At 36.8% G+C, this 15,551-nt stretch overlaps 2 protein-coding genes across 3 annotated transcripts; both read right to left on the minus strand.

Moving 5' to 3' along the window:
- Positions 1-3,140: 3,140 nt before the first annotated feature.
- Positions 3,141-9,797, minus strand: LOC106640052 (uncharacterized). The gene is made up of 8 exons (XM_014353923.2): positions 9,449-9,797; positions 5,917-6,261; positions 5,288-5,825; positions 5,047-5,206; positions 4,709-4,791; positions 4,548-4,647; positions 4,289-4,347; positions 3,141-4,209 (listed from the first exon to the last, which is right to left on the minus strand). The coding sequence occupies exons 2-8, from the start codon at positions 6,238-6,240 to the stop codon at positions 4,097-4,099; spliced, it is 1,377 nt and encodes a 458-aa protein (XP_014209409.1). The 5' UTR covers positions 6,241-6,261; positions 9,449-9,797; the 3' UTR covers positions 3,141-4,096.
- Positions 9,798-10,461: 664 nt separating this feature from the next.
- Positions 10,462-13,606, minus strand: LOC106640024 (replication protein A 70 kDa DNA-binding subunit-like). 2 transcript variants are annotated; one of them, XM_014353886.3, is made up of 11 exons: positions 13,429-13,606; positions 13,302-13,349; positions 13,035-13,231; positions 12,664-12,921; positions 12,407-12,569; positions 12,139-12,343; positions 11,956-12,068; positions 11,710-11,876; positions 11,327-11,642; positions 11,060-11,254; positions 10,462-10,970 (listed from the first exon to the last, which is right to left on the minus strand). In XM_014353886.3, exons 1-11 carry the CDS (start codon positions 13,459-13,461, stop codon positions 10,860-10,862), a joined length of 1,806 nt encoding a protein of 601 aa, XP_014209372.2. In that variant the 5' UTR covers positions 13,462-13,606; the 3' UTR covers positions 10,462-10,859. The 2 variants fall into 2 exon arrangements, with proteins under 2 accessions (XP_014209372.2, XP_089444742.1); XM_089588616.1 differs by having other exon boundaries at positions 12,664-12,945.
- Positions 13,607-15,551: the final 1,945 nt, after the last annotated feature.

A 15,551-nucleotide genomic window follows, 5' to 3' on the forward strand; every position in this document is an offset into this window, starting at 1 on the left:
AAAAAATCGAGTGCAATTCGCATCCATTCATTTTTAATTTCTTTCTATAAGTATTTGTTCATATTAGTTTTTATTTTAATTTTATCGCCTCATTAAAAAGCTTGGACACTGCGTAGAAAAATATGCCTATCGCCGCTCGTCTTAATCACGTTTCGTTAATAATTTGCATACATTAAATTTTCACAATCGCTCGTTCAAACGTACAAAATTGTTTACTGTATTGAATACATGAAAGCTCTTTGGAAAAGCTTTGATTTTTTTTATTTTTTGATATCTACATGATGCAAAACGCATACAGAAAAACGTTGTTCCGTGAAAGTGTCTAGTTTTTAATTATTTTTGTTTTTAAAAATATAACACGAAAACTATCGAATCCTGTTTGTCAATTGCTTTTGAAAAAGCTTTTTCCTTTTAAATTGGCTTGCTTAAGCGCTATGCACGTTGAAAACATTTTTTATACGCTTGGACTTGAAACTCATCAGTTGTAGTATTTAACTACCATTTACAAATCTATATAAAGGTCTAGAAAAATTGTATTTCACTTATCTTTGTTTGCAGACTTATCAATTTTATAAAATAGAAGGCTACAGCAGCATCGAAATTCATATAAATTTTTCGCATCTATATTAAAATATAGTACACTGATAGAAAATTCTTATCATGTAAAGCATATAGTATAGCTATAAAAAAATTAGCAAAAAAAATTTGTCAAAATGTTGTTTATTAAAAAAAAAAAAAAAGAATGAATTTAAATTAACTACAGCAAAAAGGAAGAACAAATATTAATCACATTTTCGTATATAGTCGCTCGTCTAGTAAAACAATTTGGTGTACTTTTTACAATATTAAACCAAACAATTTTACTCATTTTTGAAGTGTACACCAATATATCTTTCGAAATATTTTTTTCACAAGTTATAAAGCTATTCGTTAGTTTAACGTTTATAAAAGATACCAAAGTGACACCTGAAGATTAAAACCTATCCCCCGCGCTAATGTATCGGTTAATTTTGTTTTCTCATTGATGAAAAAATAACGATCACGCAAATGATAATTTTTCTCTCGAAAAACCATTTTTTCGCGTTAAAAATTTTTTAGTATCTTCTTTAATTGTTTTTCTTATGCTATTTTGTTTCTCGAAAATTCGTAAATACACACACACACACACACACACACAATCTAGCATTTTATGTCTCAAGAGATGTATAAATTCCTCATACAATCCTCGCACGCATTACTCAACCTATTCAACTTAATTTTTGTCTTCTTGTATACAAACTTATATTCTAGAAGTATCATCTACCATGTTTATAATTTTTATTTCATACCATTTTTATATGGTCACAAGTGGCTGTGGAGTATTTCTTTTCAATACGGCAGACCGTGGTTTTTATGCCTTCAGATATTTATTTATACCTATATACTATGTATACTTAGTTACTCTTATAGCGTACTGTTTTATTTCACTTAGCACTTAGTCTTTACATGCAACTTTTCATATTGGATAAAATTTCATTTATAAATTGCACGTAATTGCAATAATACATGAATATTAATTTATAACTAATTCACGTATATGCAGGCGTTGGATGAAATCATTTTCTTTCTAACGTGCAAACTTAAAAAAAAAAAAAAAAAAAAAAATCATAAAATATCCTTTTAGAATGGAATCGTCACATGCAATTAGCCAATATTATTTTTGTAATGTATTACCACGTGGAAAAATTGATATAGTTTATTGATAGGCTGGTTGCCTTGAGTTGCCGACCGACTAGAATAGAAGGTATAACGACGTAACATACAAAAAAAAATTAGGATTATACAAAGTAAAGCGTATGGAGGTACATATACTGTATTAGTAAATAAAAGTAATGCCACAGTAAGTATTAGTTACATTAATTAGCCAAACTCCCGCAACGATTCCATTTTGTAATCTGAACTCTTGACCCTTAAAAAACATAAAAACTAACTAAATTTATAACTTTTGTTCTCATAAATACTTAATGAAAAAAGTGTGACTCATTTTTATTATTGACGAATACAATCTGTCACATTTAATATCGCTCCCAATAACAGTTAGTTAAAATAATTGAACCATATATTCCACATTAAACAATATTTAAAAAGTAGATATACGAAACACATGAATACGGCAAGAAATGATGGCATGTTAAAAAAAAAAATGGCACGATTAACAGATCTTTTTATGCGAGTACAATAAGTAATTATAATTTCATTAGCTTTATGGTAGAACCATAGCAGAGCTGCTTTGAAAATAAATTTCGAGATCTAAATTTTGTAATGATTCACTTAAAATCTAGGAAACTTAAAAAAAATGAAGGCGACTCTCAACGAAACTATAGTATTATGAAAAAAACAAATACAAATATAAAAACAATAAGCAAATACAATGTAAAACAAAAAAGAAAAATCAACTTTTCCACGAAAGTTGCAACTTACTTGGGAAATATGTATAGTGCGGTACATGAAAGCGACAATACGTAATGAAAGTATAATTAAAATGATTTTTTTTTCTCTTCAAGCTCTAGCGTAAACTACAAAATACTGTCGTTAACCTCTTTCTTTGCATATTTATAAAAAAATTCAAGCATACATTGAAGATTTTCTTTAGAATATTGCCATTTCTCATTTTATTTTTAGTACTGTGCTAAGGCCTTACTTGAGCACGAATAAATTTAACTCTTGCCCTTTTTGCTCCCGCTATTTTCCCATCTCGACGGATGTTTGTGTATATGTACATACTTGTATTCCTTCATTGCATTAAAATGGAACTACTTGTCTATGAAATTTATTAAATTTTTTAAGGAACGATTAACCACTTTCTATATACCTTCTGAAATTCAATTTCTAAATAAAGGAGAAAAAAGTTCTTTTGAAGCAATGAAGAACACACGATTTGAATAAACTCTGTATCGGACATCTGAGATCAAAACGTGCCATCAGTATAACGAGACACGCTTATTTATACAAACGTGCATATGTGTAAAAAAAAAAAAAAAAAAAAAAAAACGTAAAAACTAGAGTATTTAAACGTATGAACTCTAGCGTAACAACGAAGTACTAAATGAAAAATAATCGAAAACGAAAAAACAGAGTAAACGCATTTTAATTTTCTTTGCACTAGTACATCACTTTTCTGTCTATTTATTCTCTTCTGTACAAATTAAATTTTCGGTTTTTCGACGAGCTATCATAAAAATACTTTTTTTATTTTTTTTAACTATGTATCTTTTATTCTTCTTCAAAGTACTCAATAACATTTCCTCACGCTGGGTTTTCATCCCCAAGTACCAAGGGAGATTTTTAATATCTTTTTTTTTTTTTTTTTTTTTTTTTGTTACATATATATGCTTCAGCAGGTTCACTCTACAGTTGTAGTTTTCTGTTAGATATCAGTTTTCTTCATTGGAGATGAAATCAATTTAGTTGAGTAAATAACTATGACTTAAGGCATCGGACGTACGTAAATACTAGTGAAAAACTCGCGATCCTTTTATCTACTATACTTTGCGTTCGCAGTATAATATATACGTTTGACTGAGTTTATCATATATTCCGCAAAGTACCCAAAGAAAAAACCCAACGATCGAGACGAGAAATCGAAATGTCATGGTAAGGTCTAACAAAGTGCAATAAGTCTTATAAAAGTTGAACGCCTTTTTAATCATGTAAGAATACTCACGCCTTTCCCCCAAGCAGCACAGGCACAGTTTGGAACTAACGACAGCTCTGTGCGTTGTCTTTGAATGGTTTACGAGTTGTCGTGCCTGGCCCATTACCTCTTGGAGGCGGCTGGCAGCCGTTCTCAGAAGTCCTTGACGTGGGCTCCGAGAAAAGTGCCGAGCTCGTGGGCCACTGCTGCGGCCGCTTGATAGCCGCTAGCGTTCGAGCTTGCGGCAGCAACTGCTGCAGCTAGCTGCTGAGCGTGATGCTGATGTGCTGCGGCCGCTGCCAATGTGTGGTGAATCGAGTTGGTGCTACTGTTGCTGGGAGTTGAGGAGTTGGCGCTACCGTTGGCCGTCGAGTGTAGCAGATTGGCTGGATGGGGAACCTGAAAGTTCCCGGAAGGCTGGGCTCAGGACAGGAGACCGCTCGGGTGGCCTGATTGCAGGACGGAGCTCGTGTTGCCGCTATTACCAGACTGCAAGCTGCTCGTTACACTGTTTTGCTGTTGATTCTGGTTATTTCCTATCAGCAAAGTTGAAAAAGAAAGACAAATATTAATTTTGGAAAAAGATTACGAGATTGAGAAATATGGAGATCTTACCGGTATTCTGACTGAGCTCAGCCTTGACTCGCCTTGCAATGTGGCTCCTGGTGTGCTTTCTACAACGAAAATAAAGCTATTTAAATATTTTTTTGACAACTAGATTTTTTACCGTTACGTATAAATATGCAAAAATCAATACATTCATGACAATTAATTCTTTGTGATTTGTCGCAGTATTTTTAGAAAAAAATTATACTTTTAATTTTTTAACAAATACGTAAGCTTATTGTAATAATCATATAGCTGTGTGTCTTACCTTAAATGATCCTTTCGATAGAAGCCTTTGCCACACTCGGTGCACACGTGACGTTTCTCACCCGAATGTATAATGGCGTGGAGTGATAACTGTTCTTTTCCTGGAAATAAGATTAATGTTTATTAATGATAGTTACGGGTATTAAAAAAAAAATTTCTTACTTTTAAATGCCTTTAGACAGATGGTACAGACGTATGGTCGCTCTGCACTATGGCTTGCGCGATGACGACTGAGGTGGTCCTTGCTTTATTAAATGTAAACAAATTGGGCAATATTTAGTTTATTGATTTCTCAAAGTTTGAGGGACGTTAATAGATAATAAAATATAAATCAAACATCAATAATTGATCGTTAAACATCTAAATTTGTAGTATTCAACAAATCTTATTGGTTAAATATCGTGATGACTGATAGTGCCAAAATGATTGAGTTTGTCTTTGATTAAATATAGTGTGAAAAATTTAAGAGTCATATGTAATGTTCGTGAATAAATAGATACCGTTTGAGTCCGGCACCGCAAATATCGCAGACGAAGCGCCTTTCCAGCGTATGGCCGAGTAGATGCTGCTCGAGCATTTCGCGCTCTGGATACGCCATGTGGCACTCGGGGCAGCAATAAAGGGTCGAGCCATCTAACGCCGTAGTCAGTCTAATTTCACCTGAATAAATTTCACAACGAAATGAAAATCGACGAGCTGATGGATTCTCGTGCACGTTTATTTAATCTGCCTGACATTTACCTGGCTTGGGTCGCGGTTTCTTCTCTTTGGGGGCCTTCTTCTTCTTTTTCTTCTTGCCGTTAGGCGACAGCATGATGTTGGGAGTGGTCGTAGTAGCGGCGGCAACGGACGTCGTTTGTTGCTGTTGTTGCTGTTGTTGCTGCTGCTGAGCCATCTCCGATTCCTTTTTTATACTTTCAGCCGAGTACTTGAGGAAATTATGAAGACTCAGAGGCAGTGTACTGGCAGGCAAGTGACTGAGATAGTCGGCGACCGTCGAGCCGGGCGTGGCGAGGGACTGCCACGCGGCCGGCATCGAGGCCGGGGTCTGGGTGTGCGCGTGCTGCTGGTGATGCTGATGCATGTAATCCTGCTGGCTGTTGCCGTTCGTCGTCACTTCACCGTTGTTTCTCTGCTGTTGTTGTTGTTGCTGCTGCTGCTGCTGCTGCTGCTGCTCTTCGGCAGCCTGCTTATGCTTGTCCTTACTATTTTTATCCTTGCCACCGTCCTGCAGGAGGTTGCACACGTCCTGCTGCTGTTGGTTTATCGCGTCCGCGCCCTATACGTGCAAATTACGTTAAAAAATGTTATTTCGACCATCAAACGAGCACGTACGTATTATAATTATACGTGCACTAGGTATATTGTACCTGGTGATAAGAGCGCTTCTCCGACATGCCGGGCGAGTTGGAGGGTCCCTGCTGGACCGTTTGCGCCTGTGAGTAGGGCACGTTGGAGTAATGGTGAACGTTGCTGTTGGAGTAGGGGGCTTTGTTGTTCATCATGATTTGCGACTGGCTCTGGGCGCTGTTGGCCTCGGGCCGGTACTTGCCGACCACGGGAATGCCGATGGGAGGCTGGTTCGGGAAGTGATTGGCGTAACGCGCGCTGGCGCCTCCCGAGCCCTCGGCCGTGAACTGGTGGATGCTCGGTATGGTACCGGGAAAGTGGCCCCCGAACGGTGAAAAATTCATTGCAAGCTGTCAATCGGCTACCTGAAACATACGGATGAAAAAAATACGCATTAAGCGCTGCGCAACCACATAAGTATTATATTATGCATGCAAACAAACGATTCGTGATGACGGTATATCTATATATTTAGCCGTTCTCACTTAACCTTGCGAACCCTCCACTTTTGTTGGAAATAGGGAAAATCGGTATATTACAATTTTGACAATTCTTAGTGACGGCACGTCAAAACTAACATATACTATTCGATATTGAATTCAATCACAATGAAGTTGAATTAAGGTCGAAGAGTATAATATAATAGATGGGCCGAAAAACGAGATGGCCCTTTGAAGGAAAACAACAAAAAACTCCGTCGTCGTCGCGTATAGTAGCAGTGTATATGCACACACACACCAGAGTTGGCTAGGACGACGCGAATATATAATTATAGGGGGAGGAGGGAGATGAGAGAGCACAGCGATGGCACCCCCGCGCGCGCCTCTATATAGTATACACATATATATATATATTTGCGCCTCGTCGTCCATCGTAGCGAATCTACTTTTTGGCGTTTTTTAAAAATCTCAACTTATTTGCATCTGCTATTTTTCACGAGCTTTGTCCGAATACTACCTGATTAAATTAATTATACGGTTATTTTCGATATCATCGAGAGATACCCGAAGGAAACGTTTCGTATCTCTTTTTCCTTGCACTGCGCGCTCATCCTTTTTTTTTTTTTTTTTTTTTTTCGCTTATTCTTTGTTGCGAGCCAACCTCGCGCACTTATGCCAAAACACATACAAGATTACACACACACGCTTTGGGGGTATATAGCCTTTACGGCGGAGGGACTCTTTCTCTCTCCCTTTTTTTTCCCTTTGTATACGGCGAAATGACCGCTAATACTATATACAGTTGTTCTCTGCAGCATCAGCATTCGAGTGTGGGTGTACATATACGTATATACTTATGTATGGTACCAACTCTTGAGAATTTGATCTTTTTTTTTTTTTTGTTTTATATTCCAATCCAGTTTTTTTTTGTTCAAATAAATATTTCAGAAATTCAAAACAATGGTGACAACGGCTCCAATATTGCCGTAGAAAAAAAATTTCATGCGCTCACTCCATGCACATACGAGTGTAGTTTGCACAATAAATGTCAACAGAGAGCGAAAATTTTCCTTTTTTTTTCTGCTCGTCCTGCGTTTAAGTATACTTACACCATGGGGATAGAGGGCGACTAGTATAAATATATATATATGTACAAGGTTGTGTGTACACGCAGTACGCGAGGGGTTGAGGGAAAATTTCGCATTCGGCTGTATATATATGTCCGCGCGCGGCAAGGGGTGGGCGGTGGCGGTGGTGGTGCGCTTGGCCGGCGTATACACATACGATGGGGTGAGTCCGAAATGTACGTGCGTATGGATATACGGGACTGACGCGGGGGAGGAAGACGCTGAAAGTCGCGAGGGGCTTGTATGACGGAGGGTTGACCGAAAAGACCAAGGCAAGCAAGCATTACACTGGGAAAAGGGGAGAGGCGAGGGTGCACGTGAGAGAGAGAGAGAGTAGACTCCGATGGGTGGTATGGTTATTGGGGGAGCAGCGCGTGTGCGATTTAGCCTGCCTGCATGGCACCCCCCCGTAAATTGCAAAATCGAAGCTCCGTGTTTTTTTTTTTTTTTTTTTTCGCTCCCTCGCTCCTCCGTTTCTCAAATTTTTCACTTTCCATCCGGTCAGCTGTACCGATGGTTATCATTTGAATCATATTCAAGAATCATCACAAACATAAGTATATTACTCTATGATTATTACGATTTCTCGTTGACGCAGACCTTTTTGGCGATTCGTTCGGATAAAATAAATATACACCTATACTTAATATATATATATATATACAAAAAGCGACGCGATTATCTTGAAAAACAAACGTAAGAATATAATTTGATGTTGGAATTTGTGCAGCGTGAGAAAGTCAATGGTCCATATGATCGGTCGTGCTATAGCTGTTGTGGACACATATATACAAGCGTTGCCGATTCTCGCGAAGCGCACCACTATTATGCCTATATATATGTATAGATGTTGGTGCAACCTGCAGCCGGAGCCGGAGAGTACAATGTAGTGTAGGTAAGTGCATCCGCAGGTCTCAAGGTCCCAATAACCCTTATGAGAATTAAGCCGCCATGCATTTTGTCGGAGTCGAACCGTTTCGGTTTAATACACCTCGCACGTTTCGGTATATCTGTACGTACAAGTTAGATGCTGGCAAGACGCGCGCGAAACGCGAGAGAGCATATACATATACGCTTGTGGGTGGAGGTGGAGGCAGTCGATACTCTCCGCGCGGCGCAAACCGGCACACAACCTATCTCGCTTTCTCTCTTCGCGAAATCGCGCGCACCACACGAAAATTCAAGCATAAAATGGCTGCTGCTGCTCCGAAAGGTCTCCCTCTCACTCGCCCCCTTGTATAGCGTCGCGCCAGGGCCATCACACACACACACACACACGCATATATACAAGGCATGGAGACTAATGCGTTATCCTGAAGGAGCACGAGGAAATTTTTTTTCTTTCAGATCTCGTCTACTCTACTGCTTACTTACTTTCGTAGCAAACGCGCTACTTTTACAATGATTTTGCCGATCACCGCAAGACTAATTACAACCCTCTTACGATTCCCTACTTATACTCGTGATAATTGTGCAAACCTGCAGGCTCTTACAAGTGTGATTCAACACACCTAATGCGTGTTTTTTGCTGATCAATTGATCAATCGATTTTTTTTAATGAGACATACAAACAAATTTGGTAAAAAAACAAAAAATTAAAAAAATTGAAAAAAAAAAAAAAAAACCTGGGGTAATTAAAGAATAGGGGGGGGGGGGGAAATAGGGATGAAAAACACAAGGGCCCGGAGGTAAAGAGCACACACACGCTTTTATCGCAAGTGGAAGGTTATGTGTGTATCTCGGCGCGGTGTCCTTGAAACCTCATCATCTCCTAGCATCGGTCACTGCTCCGAAATCTCGGCGGCAGCTGAACGCGCTGCTCCAAAATGACACGCACGTGCTATTATCCCTGCCTATTTGCTCCGAAATTTTTCATCGGCACCTCATGACCCCACAGTCCGCGTAAAGCGTATGCAGTTGTATTTTTTTTAAGACGCGTACTTGGCGTGGAACACAAAAAAAAAAAAAAAAATATCTTTACTTACCATTTAAGCGTCAAGAGCGAGTCAAGTTCTTCTTTTATGCGTGTTTAAAGACGATTGTCGTCGCCGTCCGTACACCCCAATAATAGCTCCGAAATTTCAATGTAACTTCCCTCTTTAGCAGCCAATGCAGATGATGCGCCAATTGTGTGCAGTGGACATACACCACACACCGACACTTTGTGCAATTGCGTAAAAAAAGGAAATTGTAAACAAAAAAGGGACTCCCTAGGCATGCATGATAACACCGTCAGGCGACACAACGTACACGCAGTACTTAGCCGAGACCGAGACCATCGGGAACAATTCACGCGAACGTGCAATTGTGCATCGGGTTGTAGTAGCACGAGCGTGTAGCGCACGACTGTCGGATTGATGTGAAACTTTGATGTATATAGTTCATTCAAGTACCAAAAAAAGGTTCGCTCTAGCGACTCTCTCTCTCCCAGCCCCAGGAGCACGGAGTTTGCAAGTGCTTAAGTGCGTGTGTTCGGGTGTTTGTATTTTATGGATTGCCCGAGAGCAGTCCTCTCCGCTCCTCCCCCAAAGTCCCAAAAACGCAAATTTTTAATGGAGTTGAGATCACCACAATTTGTTAATTATTTGTTCCTGACCTTCAATGATGTTATGCAGTATGAAAAAAAGTGTTGGAATAATGTAAAAAAGGATAATGGAAGGTTAATAATAATTACACTACAATAAATCTTCAAGATTCAGTATCCGATCGCGGGAAATAACTACTTACTCCGAGCAACATTCCCGAACACACTTGGCCTATGAGGAGGGTGAGAGAGTCTCACTGAGAGAACTGGGGGAGCAGTACCAAATACCTACATAAGCGGCAATCAGTAAAAAAAATCTCATTTTTTGAACATGGTTTTTTAGTTGAATAATTTAGAGACGTGACAGTTGATTGTAATTAGTTAACATTTTTTTCAGGATAATGAAAATGTACGGCTTCAAACTTCAGAAAATAACTATTTTTATTACAAATAAAAAATATATTTATTCTTCGTTTTACATATTTTTACAAGTTTTAATAAACTGTAAAGAGATATACAGTAAATTGGCAGTTTTTATTTCTTAAATGATCAAATTTAGTAGCCAATGTCAATAGTGTACAAGAGGCAAAGTATGTGTCATTGTTAAGTAAAAAGTTTCATCTGCATGCAAAGCAGAAAGAACACATTCTATCTTACTGAACTTTAATCACAGTAATTTTGGAAGTTAACGACAGTCACAAATTAAAAATTTTTAAACAAAATTATTCATAACAGTTTGTTTTAACCAACTTGTGATTAAACAAAAATAATATTTTCTTGTCGAATTACACGTAACGAAACTAGAAATGAGATGCTTAACTATAATTAGTACATAAAAAAAAAATTTAACTTACACTGTAACGATTATAACTTTATTTTTTTATATCCGCCAACTCTTGAATTTTATTCAGTAGATGTTCAGTGTACTCCTTATAATTTATTGGTTGGATATTAACGATCGTTGCTTTCAACTTGTTTTCATCCTAGAAAAAGTTCAAGCATACATACGTGATTAACTCTTTTATTTTAAGTAGTGTTGAAAAAATACATCATACAACAGTAGTACACTTACATTAAAATTTTCCATCCTATAACGTAATTTAAAGATGTATGATTTGAATGCAGCCGCTCCAATTTTTTCCAAAAATGTATCTTTATGTTTTTCATTTAACTCTCCTAACTCTTGTGCAGAAGCTTTCATTAAAATTTCTGCATCTTCGTTGAATGCAGTAGCCCACTGATTGCCTGTCCAGTCCACCAAATTCGCCTGTAAAACGACGACATTGATAAATATAGATGTAAAAAAATAAAGATTATAAAAAAAATTTTGTTCCCTTACGGTGGCCACTAAGCGATAAATAAAGTTAGGAAACTCCCTTTGGCACTTTTCACACTTGTACATTCCATTGCTTTGATCAACAACCTTCTTTTTACAGCCTTCTGAAGGGCATGCCTTGTACAATACATTTTCGGCTCTGATGAGATTGACCGTTGCCTTGCAAATGAAATAACTCGGGTGGTCCTGATGACCGAATTTATTCTCATCAGCTTCTTGAAATGTTACCCATTGTACGTTCATACCGCTTGAAGCATTTGTCGTGGATAACGACCTAGATTCTGTGTTAGCGCCCACAGTCCTAAACCATCCGCGTAATCTACACAAGGGTAAATGTAGTAATTTATAAATCAGTACATAAGCAGCGAGCAATGCCAAATACTTACTTATGAGCTTGAGGTATGTCTGGATCGACTTGTAGCATGGATGAAGCTACCAAAGATAAGTTTTTACCCCCTTGATACTCACCAATTTTTGCCCCTTTGATTGCTATAACGGAATTTGTAGACCAATCAAAGTCAACTGCTTGCTGACCCCACAGGGTTACACTCACCTTAAAAATATTCATGTATCAATTTTTTAGAAGGCGCCTTATAATTTTAAAGGCTACAAGCAGATTTTTTTGTACTCACCATGTTATTACTTTCATCTACAATATTGACATCTCTTTTTTTAAGTTCACGACCGGTTGTTCTTGCAATTAAATTTTGTACGTCACTGCAACTCTTGACAATTCCCAAAACATCTGTAAATTTTTAATTAATGTATTTAGTAAACATTTTTGTAAAAATATTATTTAAGTCAAACCAATTTACCAAGCAGCTCATCTTTCGGTGTTGTTTCTATAACGCTTATTGGCATGAAGTTGAACTGTAAATTTGGAATTTTCTCGTTTTCTTCGTTACACACGATAACTTCTGAATCATTTGTCAAAGTCATTTCATAATCATTTTTCAAATTATTAAATTGTTTATTGGCAGGCTTCAGCATACAGCGTGAGATGTAGTAAACTTTTCCAATCTATAAAGAAAATTCTTCATTATACTTTTTAAAATACGAATATTTTTAAATCACAAAATTTACCTCAATCATATCATAAAATTGATCGCACTGTTCGCGAAACGCTGTACATCTAATTTCGCCACTTTCATCCAGTAAATCCATACTAAACAATTTCCCTTCCCCACGAGAGTTTGACCAGGTTCTTATAGGTGATTTAATGGCAACGCGAGCCTTAATAACCCATCTAAAATTTATATAAATTCAAAGTAAAAAAAATCTCCATATTTTTGAATACATCGTATGTATGTGACAGCATTACACATATATGTAAAATGTACCTGTTTTGATAAGGACTTAAAGCAATAATGGGAGTTGTATTGATGCCACTTGATATTGAATCATTTAAATTATTGTTTTGAGTTGGCTTTGGTGCTGGAGCTGGAGCAGCAGGCTTCTGTGACACGACGTTAGGCTTATTTGCCGCATGATTAGCTACTTCTTCCGATTTTGCATTTTCTGAATTGACGTCACCCAAAACAACTCCGACTTCATTGCCCGGAACCAATACTTCAATGTTCAGGATTACCATCACACGTCTGCAGATGACAAATTTTTCAGTACTGATTGCATTGAGATATTCAACGGAATAATTTTAATATCTGCGATCACGTAATGGTTAGTGTAATAGAAAATTTAGCTAAGACAATACCTCTGAGTACCACCATTGTTAACCATACTAAGTGCGTAGCGGTTGATGCGAACAATTGAATGCTCGGACAGGATATTGTCAGTGATAAGGTTGTTGAGCTGGGTCGCCAGCATAGTAAAGGAGTTTGATTTTACTCCATCGGACACAAGCAGCCTGTATCTTTCTCCAGTGGATGAGCTAGCGAGTCTCTTGTGACCCTGTAAAAACGTATTCACCAGTAAGAATTCACAGTTTAACAGCAAATCGTATCGTTAATCAAAAACTCACCAAGATCTGAAAGACTGGATTTTCAACCTCCGTACCGTTCATTATTAACTATGAAAACATACCACTGTTAATTTGATATTTTGAAAGACAAAAGTTCAAAAATAATAACCATGAAAATGAAACTTACGTCAAGGGCACCTGCTGTCAGTTCGGGCAACATGATTGCTAATGTCAAGCCAAACGTCGATTGTCATCGGTTGTTAATCATCCAGTTGCCAATGTCCCCAGGTCTCCGCTGATCTACAGCAAAGTATGCAAAATGTGACATCACTGATCACTCTACTTCCCGCCAACTTGTTCTAACTTGCGCGTGCCGGTGATTATATACTATACAGTAATATATCCGTAATCAATCCGTAATCCCGTCGTAAGGGTGCGTATACATGGGAGTCCCGAAGTCCCGAGACTGACAGACTAAAGCTCGAGAAATCACGTTGGCGGTAAAATGTAAAAAGTATAAGGTGCCTCTTTGATCTCATTCCCTGTTTGTATACATAACGAGCTGTTCCTTGTGAAATTTAAGTTTGAAGCGTAATAACAGTATAAGTAAAATTATTGTGTTACACATCTTGAATAAAAATGAGCAATAGTATCATAACAGTAAGTACAGTAATGTAGTTAAGTCAATTAAATTAATTAAAATTATGTTAAATATAAAGTCATAACAACATAACCTTTCCATCAAAAAGTTTTTTAACTTATTCATTGTAAATTGAGAATATTAATGTTTTATTTCAGTCACTCACCTGTAAATACTGCAATGAATCTCTAAACATTGCAAACAATAATTGGAATCACAAGTGTTTCAAGAAATTATCATCAAGTGAATATGTCTTGGTATCAAATGATGAAAATGAAGTTTTTCCAAGTAAGTTGTAGTATATTAAAACAATTAAAGGACTACTTATGCTACTTCTTGAAGTATATGTTTTATAACGATTTAAGCCTTAACGTCAAATCTGAAAGCTGCTGAAGATACTGAGACCAATAAAATAGACGAGTTATCGAACTCTCCTGTAAATAATGATTCAAGTAACAAAGGAAGTGAGAAAATCAGCCAAAATAATCAAGACTCATTTGATGAGTCATTGATTGTAGCAGTTCAAAAAAGACGACCCCTGTGGGATCACAAAAATATTCCTCCAGAGGAAAGAACCCATTTAAAGAAAAACATACATTGGCTAGCAGTGTGCAAAATGATCTCAACAAAAAATGTGGAACATGCTAAGAAACGATGGGAGTACTTAAGAGGTAAATATATGAAGACAAGAAAAGTAGTACTCTCATATAAGCCAAGTGGAGCAGCTGCTTCGGGCAAAAAGCACCCATCCGAAACATTTAAGTTTTATGCACTTATGCAGTTTTTGAATGATTCTACAGATCCTGTTCCGTAAGTAATAACTATTATGTACATAATGACACATAAGAGGCATATTAGTCTATAAAATATTTGTCTTGAATATAGTACGATTTCATCGATGGATTCTACAGCAAACACAACGATGTTTGACTTAACTGATAATGAAGAAGCTGGTCCTGAAGAACCAATCATTCCAGATTTTTACAAAAAAAAGTCTAGAAAACGTTCGTACTAGTATATAATTAAAATATCTTAACAATACCTTGAAAAGGTATTTTTACGGCTTACTAAAATCATTGCAGGTCAAATGGCTGAGGTTAATGACTTCGATACCCAAATTTTGTCATGTCTTAAAGACAATAAAACTTTAGACGGTGTTGATGGTTTCTTAATTCAAGTCGGAGAAATTATTCGCAAGGTACCTGAAGAATCAAGGCTGCAATTGCAGATTGAAGTTTTAGTGTTTTTAAACGAAAAAAAAAAAGAGTTAAGTTCATAATTTATTTTTTCTTAAAGTTGTGTGCATTATAGATAATTATAAAAAATCAAAGAAGATTGTGATTGAATACATAGAAGACTGCGTTATAGAGATTGTACGTACTATTATTATTAAGTATAAAAATACTAAAAATACTTAAGTACCTGTCACGTTACAATGATATAAATGTATTAAGAAGGATCATATAGTATATTTTAAATGTAAGAAGACTAAGTGTAAGATTCCCATTGTGATTACAAAACATCAAAAAAGATTGTGAATATCTTACAAGAACAGCTGTACATAAATTGCATGCTATACTTATTATGAATTTAAAAAATAATTGAGTGTTTGCAAAATAATAAACGTAGTACATAAATAAATAAATAAAAACTATCTTCAATAATTTAAT

This window comes from Copidosoma floridanum, unplaced genomic scaffold, assembly GCF_036245765.1.
Source record: "Copidosoma floridanum isolate Cflo_tuat_1 unplaced genomic scaffold, Cflo_Japanese_pri ptg000007l, whole genome shotgun sequence".
In the NCBI taxonomy this organism is placed as follows: Eukaryota; Metazoa; Arthropoda; class Insecta; order Hymenoptera; family Encyrtidae; genus Copidosoma; species Copidosoma floridanum.